Raw genomic sequence first — 15,633 nt, 5'->3', positions numbered from 1 at the left:
TTTTCCCCGTCAGTACCTGTCCTGGGCTGGGGAAGCGAATGATCCAAATTCGGTGATGAATCCTGGTCATGTGCCACCTGAGGCCCGTTGCGCATACACTGAGAAGATACTTGAGGGCCAACTTATCCCCAGCTCAAGCCATAGGCACCGACTCCATGGGTGCTCCAGGGCTCAGCCCACGCCGCTTCCCGCAGCCCCCATTGGCCTAGAACGGTGAACCACGACCACTGGGAGCTGCGATCGGCCAAACCTGTGGACACAGCAGGTAAGCAAACCGGCCCGGCCCGCCAGGGGCTTTCCCTGAGCAAGCAGCGCCCCTACTTTGGGAACCACTGCTCTAGGAGGAACATCGCTGCTGCTATGCCCCCTCATAAGGCACATCATATTCCCCTCTGTGCACCAGCCCTGTTGGTGAAGAGGAAAGGGTTGGGGACAAGTCCCCACTCTTTGGGGGCACTGTTCACACCCAGGGAAAAGGGGTGCCTCCCTGAATACAGAGGCTGCAGACTGCAGTTGGCTGTTATATAGGCCTCAAAGGGATCTTTCCTGTCTACCATCCCCATAGGAGCCCACATAAAGGCCAGGAACAATTTGGCCCTTACCATCTGTAAAGCACATTTGGGATGAAAAGCAATATGATGGCTATATTTAGCTCTGATTTTTCTCCATGGCTGTTATTTTATGCTGTTTTGACTGAGGTTTCCTGCTGGGATTCTGCCAGACACCTATCATTTCTTACAGCGCTGGAAATATGCATTGTAAGAAAAGAATCTTTCCCTTGATTCCCTGATTTTAAAATAATCTAGATTAACAAAGCCACCCACCAACTGGGCTTTATCGTCCATGATTCGTTAATGTTGCATGTTATTTTCCATTGTGTCTTAGCTAAAACCTCAAAAGGAAAAAAAGCTCTTTCCCTGCTCACTTTTTAAAATTATTAATCATGTTTATTATGCTAGTGACTAGAGCATAACCAACATTGGGGTCCCATTGTGACAGGCACTGCCCCAACACAGAGTAGGAATCAATCCCTGCCCTGAAGAGCTTACAATCTAAATAGGCAGGACAGACATTAAGGGGAGAGGGGGAAGAACACACAAGCAGAGTGAACTGAGAGATGTCATGTACCATGATTCGGGGGGCTGGGGATTAGTAGATGGAAAGACAAAGGAAGGGATGGAAGCATTGAAGAGAGGGAGGTGGCAGGGCCAAGGCAGGAAGAAAGAGGATAAGAGAGGCAGGTGTGGAATGAGGCGGAGGTGAGGAGACTGGGAAGGAGGGGGGTTGGAGCACACAGCAGAGGGGAGACAATTTCCAGTCAATCATCAGCATCCATCAGTCCCTGCTACAGCTGCTTCTGCATCTGCTCTACCAGCTTCCGCCTCTGACTTTTGTGTCTCATCTGATGAGGTTCCTCAAAAAGGTGTATGGAGGGCACCCATCACGTGACAGGATCAGGCCCTCTGAATTATCCCTCAGCAGTTGGTGGGGAAAGATTATCATTGGTCATTACAGAGGTTATCTCCTAGGTGTGGAATGCAATGTGATTCTTATTCCACTCCAAAGCTGTCTGAGGATTTGAGGCTGGGAGGAGTACTGGAGAGAATTGCTGGCACCAGGGAGGGGAGGAGAAGCTACTGTGGAAGTCTCAATGCCTGGAGAGGGTGATGTTTGGAAGTGGTTAAATTGTGTTGAATCAATTGCTCAGAACATTTAAAGGTAGGTGCCTCCCTCACCGCCATGTCATGACTGTAGAGCCTAACGATTGACATTTAGCCTGAGATTAAAATGAATGAGAGTTGAGCATTTAAATCCATAAGGTATCTTCGAAAAAAACCTCAGACATAAGCTGTATTTCTGACAGAACTGTAGATAGCCCAGATACAACTGCAACGACATCTGAGCCATAGCTCTTGTGGGCCTGATGCTACTCTGGATGAGTCAATGGGTTTCCCCATTGGCTTCCATTGGAGCCGTCTCAGCTCCTAGAAGAGAGAATGTTGGTTCAAGGAGGAAATACCCTCAAGAATTCCAGCAGTCCCAGCCACTTTGGTTTCCTGGTCCCTCCTGCAGCTCTATCTATTCACTCTGTGAGAGCCTATTGTTCAGTATATAAAAGTTGCTCAGTTAACAGCTACACTTATCAGAGTGGTAGCCATGTTAGTCTGTATCAGCAAAAAAACCTGAGGAGTACTTGTGGCACCTTAGAGACTAAAAAATTTATTTAGGCATAAGCTTTTGGGTGTCACAAGCTACACTTATGTTACCCTGGTTTATAGGTTAGACTCACTAGAATGATCATGGTTCTCTGACTACAACCAAATGAATCAAAACTGAGCCGGTTAACCTTAGAACTTTATTAGCATCTTGCAGACAGGCCAACTCCACTTTGGAAGACTCTTCAAAGCAGCAGGAGAACTAACTGTGCTAGACCAAAGGAATTAGTCACTGCTGCATCCTCCTGGCATGAAGGAGTTTCTCCGTTTATTTTTCCTGTCATATGCTTGAAACAAGTTGTAGGAAGAAAGAACGTTTTTGGGGACTGATAGGAAATGTGTCATTTTCAGCACTTGTGCAGTCAACACGGACTGACTGACTAACAGCCATAACTCTGTGCCTCATAAAACAAAATACCAAGTTACCAAGGTCCTGGGCTGATGTCAAGAAATAATTTCAGACATGTGATAAAGGGCTTGATCCAAACCCCATCAAAGTCAATTAAAAGACTCCCATTGATTTCAGTGGGATTTGGATCAGGTCTAAATGGAAGCATTTTTAACTGACTTGGGGAACACAGTCAGGGCTACTGGTGGAATCTGAATTGCAATTTTCATGAATTTCAGGAAGGTCTGATTGCTTTATTTTGGAAAACTTCCAAGGACATGATTCTAGTCCCACTTACCAGTGTAAATCAGGAGTAATTCAGTTAAAGTGAGGGGAGACCTAGGCCCTAAAATGCTATTAAACTTGTTTTTAAAGTACTTTGTAGCCTTAATTGTGTCTCTTGATGAAAATTTTTTTGGTTTGTCTGGAAATTGTCCCTAGATCACCGTATAATGAAATGCATTCTGATTGTAGAGAGCCCCCGGCTTTTCACACATACTTTCATTCTCATCAGTAGAGATGTTGCTAGAGAGGTTCTAAACTCCATGTTAGGATTTCCCTTTTAGCTAGAGGCATTTTCTTGAATATCAGACAAATGTAATATACTGTTGTCGCATTTTGGGTGCGATCCAGACCAGTGAGAAGTTGTGTCACTGCCTGCCCCGTGACTCTGGGTGCCTTAAATGTTCTGCTGCTGTGGCTCACAGCCTGGATGCTGACAGCCAGAAAATAAGTGAGCACTGAGTGTTTGTGTGTTTAGCAGCTCTGACTCAGTGCTCTTATTCCTGCAGCCTGCTTGTTACACCCCAGCCCCACTCTGGTATCTACCAGCAATGGTTACTACTAGCCAAGTGACTCCAATAAAACCCCAAACCCAGAGTTCCCCCAAACTGTGTGCTCTGCAATGTCCAGCCCATTCTTGAGCCATTCAAAGGAATAATAATTTGTTTGCTTTTTAAAGAGTCAGTACCCAGCAGCTTGCCTCATTAACTGGATTAATAATCACTTCAATTCAAATACAGCACTGGATTAGTTTCAATTAAAACAAAGCAAGTTTATTAACAACAGGACATAGGTTAAGTGATGCCAAGTAAAAGAAATAAAGGTTGAGGTGGTTACAAGCAAATAAAAGTGAAGAACATGCATCAAAATCTAAAACTTAATCTAGCAATCTAGCCTTTATTTACGATGGTTTCTCTCACCAATCACTCTTTGTCCAGCCTGGCTGACAGTGTCTCAATTAGGACCTTCCACAGAAGTACAGGGTGCTGGTTCCCCTTGTCTTCCAAGGTGAAGGATAACTTGGGGTTCTTTGTCTCTCTCTCTTGTATAGTTCAGTGAACCTTTGAAATAAATTCTTCTGAAGGTTCCCACCCAAAATAAACGTCATTCCAGCTATGAGGAAGGAGACATGGAGTCTGGTGGGGAAGGAAGTTCTGTGCTGGTTTCTTTCCATGCTGGTGTTTGCTAAAATGTAAATTGATCTGTTCCTGCCCTATAGATGCAAATAAATGGCCACTTGCCATGTGATTGTTAATTGACTCTGATGACACCTGGCTGGAGGCATAGGCTTGTCCTTTGTCTGGGAGAAACCTGTTTCCCCACTCCCCAGACTTGTCTAATAAACATGTTTTAGTTCCACATTTCCTTCCTTCCTTTGTATGGTCCCTTGGGCATTTACGTACATATTAGTGATTGGTGTGATTAGTTTTCCAATGGTCATTTATATGACACACCAGATACAGTTTGACATTAATTAATTGAGGTACACTGAACTGGTCAGGCCAGCTGAAACTCCCTACCAGATACCAATGAGCCTCTTGCATTAGGATGCTGTTAGGGTTACACCCATAGAACTCCCTCAGTCAATCAGTGGATCTGGAATAAAAATTTTATTCCTGCTACAATAACATATTGAAAGATCACATCTTAAAATGGACTTTTGTGCTCATCAGAAAGAGACTCCACCTATGCCACTGCATTCATGTCACAAGGTTTCCAGCAGAACTGTCACCGTTTCTACTTTGACAAATCTAATGGAGTGTGTGGTGACTGGTGTATTGCAAACTCCTGCTGAAAAGGTGTCCCTCAGGAATAAAACATTACCATTGAGAGATACACCTGATTATTGATTTTATCAGTAGTATTATTATGTATTATTTGGATTGTGGTCATGCACCAGGACCCCTAGGTGCTGTCCAACCAGAACAAAAAGATGGGTCCTGCCCCAAAGAGCTAAATCATCCTTAGAAATCATTTGATGATCAGTAACACAATGGGACTCCTGATAATTCAATGGCTTTATACACATGGGACACAGGTATGTGCTATGCACTACTGAGGTTGTGGTATTCCTTATTCTATGTGCCGCTGGATGAAAAAAGTGCTATGGGTTATTTCTGTTAGATAAAATATAAATACAGTCAACGTGGAGACAGATTTTGCTTGATGTAGAGTCTGAACTAGACAATGTGAGGCTTCCTTTACTGCCTTCTCATGCATTAGACCTCTTTTCTTCTATTTATACCCTGCTACTCCCCCATGGGTTGTAACCAATTTCCATTATTTCCATTACCCTTGTTCCATCATAAAAGATAAAAGCCACGGTTATCCCTCTGGGGCTGTTAATAGCACAATGGCACATAGGACCATTCTGGTGCTTTTAAACGAAAACAGTGTTAAATGTGCACAAAAACTGATCGCTTTTTTATTTCCAATAAAAAAATAATGGAAATGTTTGTACCTTGCAGGTGCTGTTGTGATTGCCTTCGTGGTCTGCTGGCTTCCTTATCATGTTCGGCGTCTCATGTTTTGCTATGTTCCAGCAGATCACTGGACAGAGTGAGTCATTATTTTGAAGTAGAATGCTATTGTACCATGTCACTGCAGAGGTCTAGGGGCCAGACTGTGCTCCCCTTACTTCACCTGAGTACCGTGTTATTCAATTACTAGCACCTTTGGGGTCAGTAGTGGGTATGGTGATATTTAATAAGGAGATCAGAATCTGGCCCTGAAGTTTTACAGGGAAAATAAGAACTTAAGAAGGTCTCAAAATTGTCTTCAGCTTGATTTTTTTATTACAGGTTTTAACAGCTGGATCCCAAAGATGTATGTGCTGGGAAACATTAGCTTGCATTCAAACAGCATCCGATTATCTCATGTTGGCAATCACAAAATTACCACCTGTTACTAGTACAGTGACCAGTTTTCACCTCTGCCAGTCCCTAAAAAATCCTTGGTTGGATCATTTTTTATCCATCCTAAGTGGATTGTTGGTATGCATCTAAGACCCAGAGACATTAGGTGTAAGGTGGAGCATCTCATGTCATAACACAATTTAGTTCCAAAAAGCTACATTTTCCAGGTGATAGGAGAGAATCCACAGACAGAAAAATAGCTGCATCATTTCAACATACAAATGCATCTTGGTTTTAGAAAAGGTACCAACCTGATCTCTTTCTTTGAGAAGATAACCAATTTTCTAAATAAAGGAAATGCAGTAGATCTAATCTACCTGGATTTCAGTAAAGCATGACACAGTTCCACATGGAAATTATTAGTTAAATTGGAGAAGATGGGGATTAATATGACAATTGAAAGGTGAGTAAGGAACTGGTTAAAGGGGAGACTACAATGGGTCATGCTGAAAGGTAAAATGTTGGGCTGGAGGGAGGTTACTGGTGGAATTCCTCAAGGAATGGTCTTGGGACCAATCTTATTTAACATTTCCATTTATGAAGTTGGTGCAAAAAAGTGGGAGTATGCGAATAAAATTTGCAGATAACACAAAATTGCAACGTATTGCAATACGGAGGAGGACTGGAATATCATACAAGTAAATTTGGATGACCTTGGAAACGGAAGTAATAGAAATGGGCTGAAATTTAACAGTGCAAAATTCAAGGTCATGTACTTAGGGACTAACAACAAGAATTTGGAAGCCACAGAGAAGAGGAAAGACCTGAGTGTATTGGTCAATCACAGCATAACTATGAGCTGACAGTGCAATGCAGCTGTGAAAAAGGCTAATGCTATTTTAGGATGCATCACGTAAGGTAGTTCCTATAGAGATAAGGAAGCGTTATTACCATTATACAAGGAGAAACCTCATCTGGAATACTTCGTGCAATTCTGGTTTCCCATGTTTAAGAAAGATGAACTGAAACTGCAATAGGTGCAGAGAAGGACTACTAAAGATGATTAGAGGAATAGAAAACGTACCTTATGAGAGGAGACTCAATGAGCTTGGCTTGTTAGGCCTAACAAAATGAAGGCTATGGGAAGACAGGATAGCTCTCTATAAATACCTCAGAGGGATAAACACCCAGAAGGGAGAATAGTTATTTAAGGGCCAATGTTGGCACAAGAACAAATGGATATAATTAGCCATCAATAAATTTAGGCTTGACATTAGACAAAGGCTTCTAACCATCAGAGGAGCATAATTCTGTAACAGCCTTCCAAGAGAAGTAAAGGACGCAAAAAACATTACTTGTTTTAAGACTAAGCTTGATAAGTTTATGGAGGAAATGTTTTGATGAGATGGGTCACAGGCCATTATAGGCAATCTGTGACTGCTATTAGCAAATATTAGCAAATAGCTGGAGATGGGACACTAGAGGGGAGGGTTCTAAGTTACTATAGAGAATTATTTCCCAGGTGTTCAGCTGCTGGGTCTTGCCCACATGCTCAGGGTCTAACTGATTGCCATATTTGGTGTTGGGAAGGTAATTTCCCCTAGGTCAGATTGGAAGAAATCATAGGGGTGTTTCACCTTCCTCTGCAGCGTGGGGCACGAATCATTTGCTGGTTTTAATGAGTGTAAGCGGTGGATTCTCTGTAACTTGAAGTCTTTAAATCATTATTTGAGGACTTTGGTAACTTAGCGAAAGGTTATAGGCCTACTCCAGGAGTGGGTGGGTGAGGTTCTGTGGCCTGCAGTGTGCAGGAGGTCAGACTAGATGATCCAGATGGTCCCCGCTAGCCTTAAAGTCTATGAGAAGAGTGGAGTAGGTTAATTGCTAAGTTTAGCAGTGAAAGACCAGAATTAACATATAGGAATCATCATCCATTTGCAGGGGCCAGTGGCCTGATTTTCAGACAGTTTAGGTGGGCAGTTATGCTTGTAATTGCACACCTAGTTTATATGCACATGTATTGATGTTGCTCACATAAAAGATGACAATAGCACATGCAAATACATCCTATTAGCTATATGCTCATGCAATTATCCAATTTTTTCCATAGTCATGGCAACTGCATGTGCAGAACAGGTACATAATAGAGCATACGTTTTGCACATGCAATTGTGCACCTAAAGTTTTTGAAAATCTAGCCCCAGATTCCTTGAGGTGAAGATGACAGGAGATGTGTTCAGCGAAGGATCTAACCATTACTCAGATAGTTCTTTTACAATATTACATCCTCCTTCTCTGAAAAGAGTTCTGTTTCCCGCAGTGAATAGGAGAGGAGGGGAGCGGAGGATATTTCTACAATGCTAAAATGCAGCTAAACTAAGATATTATTAAAATATCATAAATTCCAAGCACAAGAAACAGTGATTTCCAGTAGAGCAGTCCACCAAAACAAATTGTATATCCTACCATGGTAACAACCGGATTTTAGATTTAACAGAGAAAATAGACTCGTAGGCATGCATTGGAGCAAACTGTTATTTCTTGTTTACTTTACTATAAGAAAAGCACTTAAAGCAGCAAGCAGTTATGTAACAATAACATTTGCTCTGAGCAAAAGGAATAGACAACTTTGTCTGCAGTTAACATAGATTGATGTGTTCCATTTGCAGTTTAACATTTTTTAAAAGAGATGATTAATTTTAAGGAAGTCCTGCAATTACAGATATATTATGAATGGTGAGCTACCAATATTGCTGATTAATTAATTGCTTATGGTGGTTTGACATCAGTTCATTCACAAATATGCCCATGTCTGAACAAGAGAAATCTTGTTCTTTTGAATTAATACCTCATAGCTACAGACCAACGATGTATTTGTAATGATTGGAATGGGCCACCAATTCTTACCACACAGGGTTTAAGGTCTGTGTTTTGGGGTTGCTAAAACATCACAGGTCTATCTGTGATCAGGCAGAAGAGCACAAGGTCTGATTTTCAAGCATGCTGAGCATCTGTACTGCCCATTAAGATCAGTGGAGCTCTCTGTACCTCTGCAAATGAGTACCCTACTACCTAGACTACACCTACACTATGAGCTAGGGGTTTGGTTCCCCTGCTCATGCTACCTCGCTGAGAGCTAGCGTGAGTATAAATAGCAGCGTAGCTGCGGTGGCCCTGGTTGTGACAGCAGAGGCGCGAGGGAGCTGTGCTGAGTACAAACCCTTCTGAACCTGGGAGGTATGTGCTCGCTCTGCTGAGCTACGCAGCTATTTACACCCACCCTAGATCTCACTGAGCTTGTGCAAACGTGTACATGAGCAAGGGGCTCACCCCCCTCGCTCGTAGTGTGACGTAGCCATTTATGCCTATGAATTCTACCTGCTCACACCTAGTAATCCAGGGATTTTAGTCCAGTGGCTGGACCCTTCCTACTGAAAATGCTGTCTCTCATCAGCTTATTCCCCTGCTCCACAAGAATCACTCCACCCTGTCAGAACACACCACCCAGCATTCTTCTAACCTGGCTTGCACCCTGGCGGCATCCTCCCAGCACGATGATTGTGCCTTTAATTCAGATGATCTTGCTATTCAGTTTATTGTGGGAATGATCGAATGGTGCTTGTCTAAATACATCCATCCTTTTTCCCATAGCAGCCTGAAACCAGCTCTAAAGAGGAACCTAGTCTGAGATGAACCAGGGTCCTTTTTCAGTTAATGTTTACGGAAACAAAAACAAAGCAGAGACTCTCACTTCATATTAAATTGCTGTTTATAACTGGTTAATAAATGATAAGCAAATTATAGACATGAGTAGTATTTGTTATAGAGGGTTATAAGCAACGTATTGTCCTGCTGGACTCTATGGCAATCTATAACCATTGATTATCCATTTGTTAAAACATCTATTCATCATTTATTAATCTCTTTATAAAGGGAATCAATATGAAGTATGATCCTGGACAGCATTCATGATTTTAGAGACCAAGATTTTTCCAGAAGAGACTTGGTTGTGGGTACCTGCCTTGAGACAGTCCCTTTACGATGTCTCAGGTTGGGCAGTCAAAAATTAAGGCACCTAAAATCGCTAGTCACTTGAAAATTGTGGCCTTAGTGAAGAGGAACCTGTGAAGATTTTCTGTGTGTATGAGTCAGAAATCTTGTATATTTCTGTAGGGATAAACCACAGTAAAGAAACTATTAAAGTGTGTTAAGAGGACTGAATAGACCAAAGTTAACATTTGTTGATCTTTAGAAAGGAACTGCTTGAAAGGATACTTACTTTCACAGTACTTCCTTTGGCCAGAACAAAGGGCACCAGCACTGCAAGCTACTCAAATTTCACATTTTCTTTATAATTATTAACACCATCAGGAACTAAGTGACAAGCTCTTTCAGTCTGGAAGATGTGCACGTTCCCAAACAAGTGCACCTCTGGCTGCCTTCAGCTGCCACCATATCCTAGCACTTTGTAGCCATTAAATCAGAGACACTGATGTGGGTTCTGCAATAGACTGTGGTTTTCTCTGGAGGTCTGTGTGTCGTAACCCTTAAAAACCTTTTGCACAGAGCAAAACCCTATAATCAGGATTCATGCTATCATGTTGACAGCCTTAGAATGGTGCACAACCTCTCAGGCCACTAAAAATAACTGTCCTGACTTTACAAAGTTTGGCATATACCTATGACAACTCTCATAAGTAATTAGAGAAGGCAGTGCAGTATCTTATACACAGTTCTTCAGTCTGTAGACATTCCCGTGCCTTCTACCCTTGCAGTGTTTGCACATCACACTAAAACCACCTGTTTATTATCAAGCTGATGAGTTCCTGGCCATAGTCTGGTTCCTACATACCTATAAGCAATGGAAGTTTTGCAGTTGACTAAAATGGGAACAGGATGGAACTCCTGTATGGGTTATAGTTAGACCTGGTTGAAAAACAGGTCGACAATTTCACTAAGAAGTTTGCTGAGGTAATCTCTTTTAACATACCGTCTGTTGGTGAAAGTGACAAGCTTTCAAGCTGCACAGAGCTCATCTTCAGGTCTGTGCAGCTGGAAAGCTTGTCTCTTCCACCAACAGAAGTTACTCCCTCAAAAGATATTACCTTGTCTTTCCTACTCTGGGACTGAAAAGTGGGGGTTTGGTCAATGAAATTTTTCAAGAATGATTTTGAAAATAATTTGTTAAAAAAAGTCTGTGAGGATATTGATGAGAAATGCTGAGGAAAAATTAAAAAAAAATTCTATGTCAATTTTTCAGCAAAAAGTTTCATTTTCAGAAAAAGGCCATTAAAAAAAATGAACAAATTGTGCAAAAAATATTGACCAACACTAGATATGTTATCACAGTGATACAAGCTCCTCATCAGATAGCAAAGTTGTTCCCAAGAACCACATCCAAAGTCCATTGAAGTCAATAGGAATAATTCTGTTGACGTCAATGGGCTTTGAATCAGGCCCCTTATGTAGAACTTTGTTTTAACAGAGGTGGACAGAAAACACTAAATATTTTCCGCAAACATTTTTTGAAAGAAACAAAACTCTCCCCTCCTCCTCCCGTCCCACCCCCAAAAAAACACTCATGGAAATTTTCTAGCTTTTCAGTGGAAAAACTAAAAATGTTCTGGTTTTCAAAATCTGAAAACAATCAAAAACTGAATATTTTCCAGTAGTTGAAAACTGAAAACAAGCAAAAAGCAAACATTTCTTCAGTTTTGAAAGCTGAAAGATTTGGAGCCTTTCACTGAAAATCTGGAAATCTTCTAATGACACACAAAAATGTTTGTTTCCAAAAAAGGCCATTTTTCATTGAAAAAACACTTGGGACTGAAAAATTTCAACCAGCTCTATTTTGTAACCCTCAAACTCTATTTTGTATCTTTCATGTCCAGAATTCACTGAAAAATCCTGTTATTGTCAACCATAAAATGGGTATCTCCTCAAAATATATATTCGTTCTACCACAGAGACTGATTCAATGCATCGATGCAGTTCTCACTGGCTTGAGAGAGGAGGTGACAGCATATATTATGATGTCTTAGCTCTGCCATAGATACTGCAGTGTAGACAACCCCACTTAAGCAGCCTTTGTGGTAAACATGCATATATTTGTGCATCATGTAGGGCAACGTTTCAGTCTAGCCTTTTTAATTTCAGGTGTGTCTATAGACAAGGCAAATCGTGGTGGGATATAAAAATCACATGCTTCAAGGTTTAAAACAATTTCTAAGTATTAGGGGATTAGGTTGAGATGTTTGTGAGGGGGTGATTATCCCACATCTATCTACTGTTAGGATTTTTGATGGATTTTAATGTTCCTCTGAAGTATTTGGTGCTGGCCACGGTTGGACTAGATGGCCCACAGGTGATATCCAGTATGGTAATCCCCATCCGCTGAAAATCTGGCTTCCATTTTCTCTAACCCTGCAATTGTAAGTTATTCATACTCTCCTCCCGCACTCAAATTTCCTCTCTTCTTGTTCTGTTCCATCAGGTTCCTTTATAACTTCTACCACTATTTCTACATGTTGACAAATGTCCTCTTCTACGTCAGTTCTGCCATCAATCCCATCCTCTACAACCTGGTGTCTGCAAACTTCCGCCAGATCTTCCTCTCCACGCTCATATTCCTGTGCCTGCCATGGAGGAAGAAGAAAAAGAGACCCAGCTTCACCAGGAAGTCCAACAGCATTTCTAGCAACCATACGTTTTCCAGCCAAGTCACTAGGGAAACAACATACTGAGACCCGAATGAAGTCAAAGGAAGGGAGAATGTGTTTCAGCATGGATTTAGGACATGAGAGAGACCTCTGCGACCTTAACGCATGGTCTCTAAATTCACCATAACACAAATGTGTTTAGCAGTCTCATTTTTGTTGGAACAAATAGGCTTCATTCTGCCAGTAACTTTGGGGTTATTTTAAAGCATCAGCCTTGCCTCTTGTGAATAATGTCTACGCATTTTTGTAACTTCGGTACGGCATAGATTCAGATGCAGTGTAACCTGGGAAGCCACAGCACTTCTTCAGCCTATAAATGTCAAGCTTAGGCAACTCATATTGTGCTTCGTCCTTTTCTCCATGCAGAGATGCCATGCTAAAGTTGAAGAGCTCAACATCGTTTCTCTTGGTGGCACTGAGCTGAGACGTTAATGAGGAGCAAGGCAGTTTTGAGTGAAAAGGGATATTTTTTGAGGGGGGAGTAGTAATCCAAGAGGTGATAAAAGAAAGAGGAATGAAAATAATGGAATCAATAGGGAATATAGCACTCAGGGAGCAAGGTGGCTATTTATAGAACTCATTCTGAATTCTGATTAATTAGACCAGGGTGTCCAGGAGACCCAATTTGGTGTCCCTATATTAAATAACAAAATAACGATAATGCCTTACCTAGATTAGGATGGCACCTTGGAAAACACTGTTCAGTGCTCTTAGGGGACATGTTTCAGAGTAACAGCCGTGTTAGTCTGTATTCGCAAAAAGAAAAGGAGTACTTGTGGCACCTTAGAGACTAACCAATTTATTTGAGCATAAGCTTTCGTGAGCTACAGCAAGGGACAAGGATCATCTTTTTGTTAGGTGTGTGTATAATGCCCAGCACAATGGGGCCTCGATACCTATTGAGTCCTTTCAGCAAGGTCATCACACAAATACGTAAAATAATAAATAATAATAATAATAATAATGACAAAGGCTAGAATGCTAAAATCGAGGCAAATCTTATTGTTAAAAACAAATAAGAGGGCAATCTTACATTTAGCTTCATAGCCAAATCCCATTTTTACCACTGAAAAAAGGTAAAAAGTTAGTTGAGCCATATCAAGAGGTGAGCAAATGCCTGGACCATGATGAGTGAGGGCTGCTAATGGATGAAGGAGAGGCATAGAGCAACCTGCATGAATTCTGCAGGCCACAGATAATTGATTGATTTCTTAGCCACTGTTATTCCAGTTTTTCCTCAATTTGCAGCTGTTTTATTAGAGAGGTTGCTGATATCCCAAAGGGCAAGCTCAAGTCCAAGGTACAAGGGCCACAAAAGACTCTAGTGCAATTTGCTTATTCTGTGACTGAATGATCTGTATTTCCTGTCATTTTTTAACTGGTGTCTTTACCAATCTCTAGCCGCAGATAACACAACTGAAGAATTAACAGAAAACAAGATTATTTAAATTCAGGATTCCCAGTTCCAAAACCAGACTAGAGGGCAGCAGAGAGAATGGTTGGGTCTGAATAGGCCAGTGTAATAGGATGGTTTGCCTCTTAAGGGCTGGAGCTAGCCAACACTGATTACAGAATGAGCCACTCCTGGCAGAGATTAGGGTGACTGCCCTATAAAGAGCAGCAAGAGGGCAAAATGAAGTAGAAAGAGGAGTAGGAGTGGAGGGAATGGCAGTGAGTGAAAGGTTTCTGCAAGGAAGATTCTGAATCTAAGAGAGCTGTGACAGAGAGGAGAAGCAGTAATCCGGAGGCTCCTAATAGGGATCCTGATTGAGAGAAGGGTTTGGACCTGGAAGCCAGAACCAGAGGGCTGAGGTTCAGTCAGGTAAAGCCTGGGAGTATGAGGCTTAGTTCCTACTAGAGACCCTGACTAGCAGAGTGTGACTGAATTAATGTTGGGACCAGAAGGTCCAATATGTAAGAACTCAATAAATGGGACCCCAGAAGGGGAATGCTGTAATTACCTGTCGATGGTGAGTTATTAACGGGCCTGAATAGGGGAGAAGTTGGTAGCCAGACATCAGAGAGTGACCTCTGGCCACAAAGAAGTGCTCAGGAGGTGACTGGCTCTGTTAGTCAGTCATGTTCTGACAGGAGGTGTGTACATACAAACCAATTTGTGGCATAAATCCTCTTTGTTAAATGAATGCTTAATACAGGCATTCAGCCCAGCTGTTGAGGGGTAATATGTATTCAAGCATGGCTGCATGCAGGCAGCAAACCAAAGCTATGGTCAGAGGAAAAGTGGGACTTGGATCAGATCTAACCCTAGATTCGGATTTGTGAACCTTTTATCCGAACGGGCTGTGTAGCTTTAGGGTTTGAATTAATGCTCCCATCTCTACCAGCAAACCATCTAATGCAACAAAATACACCAAAAACACAGGCCCCACGTAATAAGCTAAAGGAGTAACTCTGCTATTAGACGGGTGAGCTGAGTGAAATGGAACAAGCACAAGGGTTTGGGCAACTTGTGGCAAGCTCTTGTGATCAGCCACATCATATTCTAGTATATACCTATGCACAAGTTAACACAATACTGTCCAGGCCCACCTGCACATAGCCAAATTCACTTACATTGCCACGTGTGGCTATCATGTCTCCTGGGCAAATGGTTATATCAGAAACCTGACAAGCAGACCAATAATTCCAGTCAGACAAAGTTAAATCTTAGGAAAATCAGTGCAATTTGCTAAAGTTTTGATCGTCATTAAGTGATGCTTAGATTAATTGTGTTGGGTTGAATGGGCTATAAGAAGGAAGTAAATTGCAGATTTGTTCTTAAAAACGAGAGGGTCACATCATATTAGAAAAAGAGAGGCTGACTGTCTGGTATTCCAAGCAAAGTTAATTCTTGAACTAGTCCAGTGTCACTTAGAAACTATTATTTCTTGGTGGTAACAGGTGCTGCTATGCTGGCACACCATGGCCACTCAGAATTTCCTGTGGCAGTGAGGACAGAACTTATGTCCCTCTGCTTCAAAAGCAGAATCCCCTATCCTGTGAAATAAAATAGAATCTCCAATAGCTCATAGCAGTGTAGGGGCTATGAGACACAGCTGAACAGCCCTGACTCCACTGAGTAAATGGCAGAGGTACACCCATAGATATACTAGCCAGTTGATTGCAATATTAATTGTTACATGAAAGAGGCTTACCATTTTAACTTTACAGAA

At 41.7% G+C, this 15,633-nt stretch overlaps 1 protein-coding gene across 1 annotated transcript in view; it reads left to right on the top strand.

Annotated features, from left to right (window-relative positions):
- The window catches only part of NTSR1 (neurotensin receptor 1), a 103,756-nt gene extending 89,766 nt beyond the window's left edge, over positions 1-13,990 (top strand). The window contains exons 3-4 of the mRNA XM_073309117.1: positions 5,355-5,445; positions 12,235-13,990. Of these exons, the coding sequence (XP_073165218.1) occupies positions 5,355-5,445; positions 12,235-12,484 (341 nt within the window). The 3' untranslated portion in view covers positions 12,485-13,990. The remainder of the gene's footprint in view (positions 1-5,354; positions 5,446-12,234) is intronic.
- Positions 13,991-15,633: the final 1,643 nt, after the last annotated feature.

The sequence above is a fragment of the Lepidochelys kempii genome, chromosome 13 (genome assembly GCF_965140285.1).
Source record: "Lepidochelys kempii isolate rLepKem1 chromosome 13, rLepKem1.hap1, whole genome shotgun sequence".
NCBI classification, from domain to species: domain Eukaryota; kingdom Metazoa; phylum Chordata; order Testudines; family Cheloniidae; genus Lepidochelys; species Lepidochelys kempii.
Note: the sequence above shows the minus strand (reverse complement) of the source record. Positions and strands in the feature narration are given on the sequence as shown.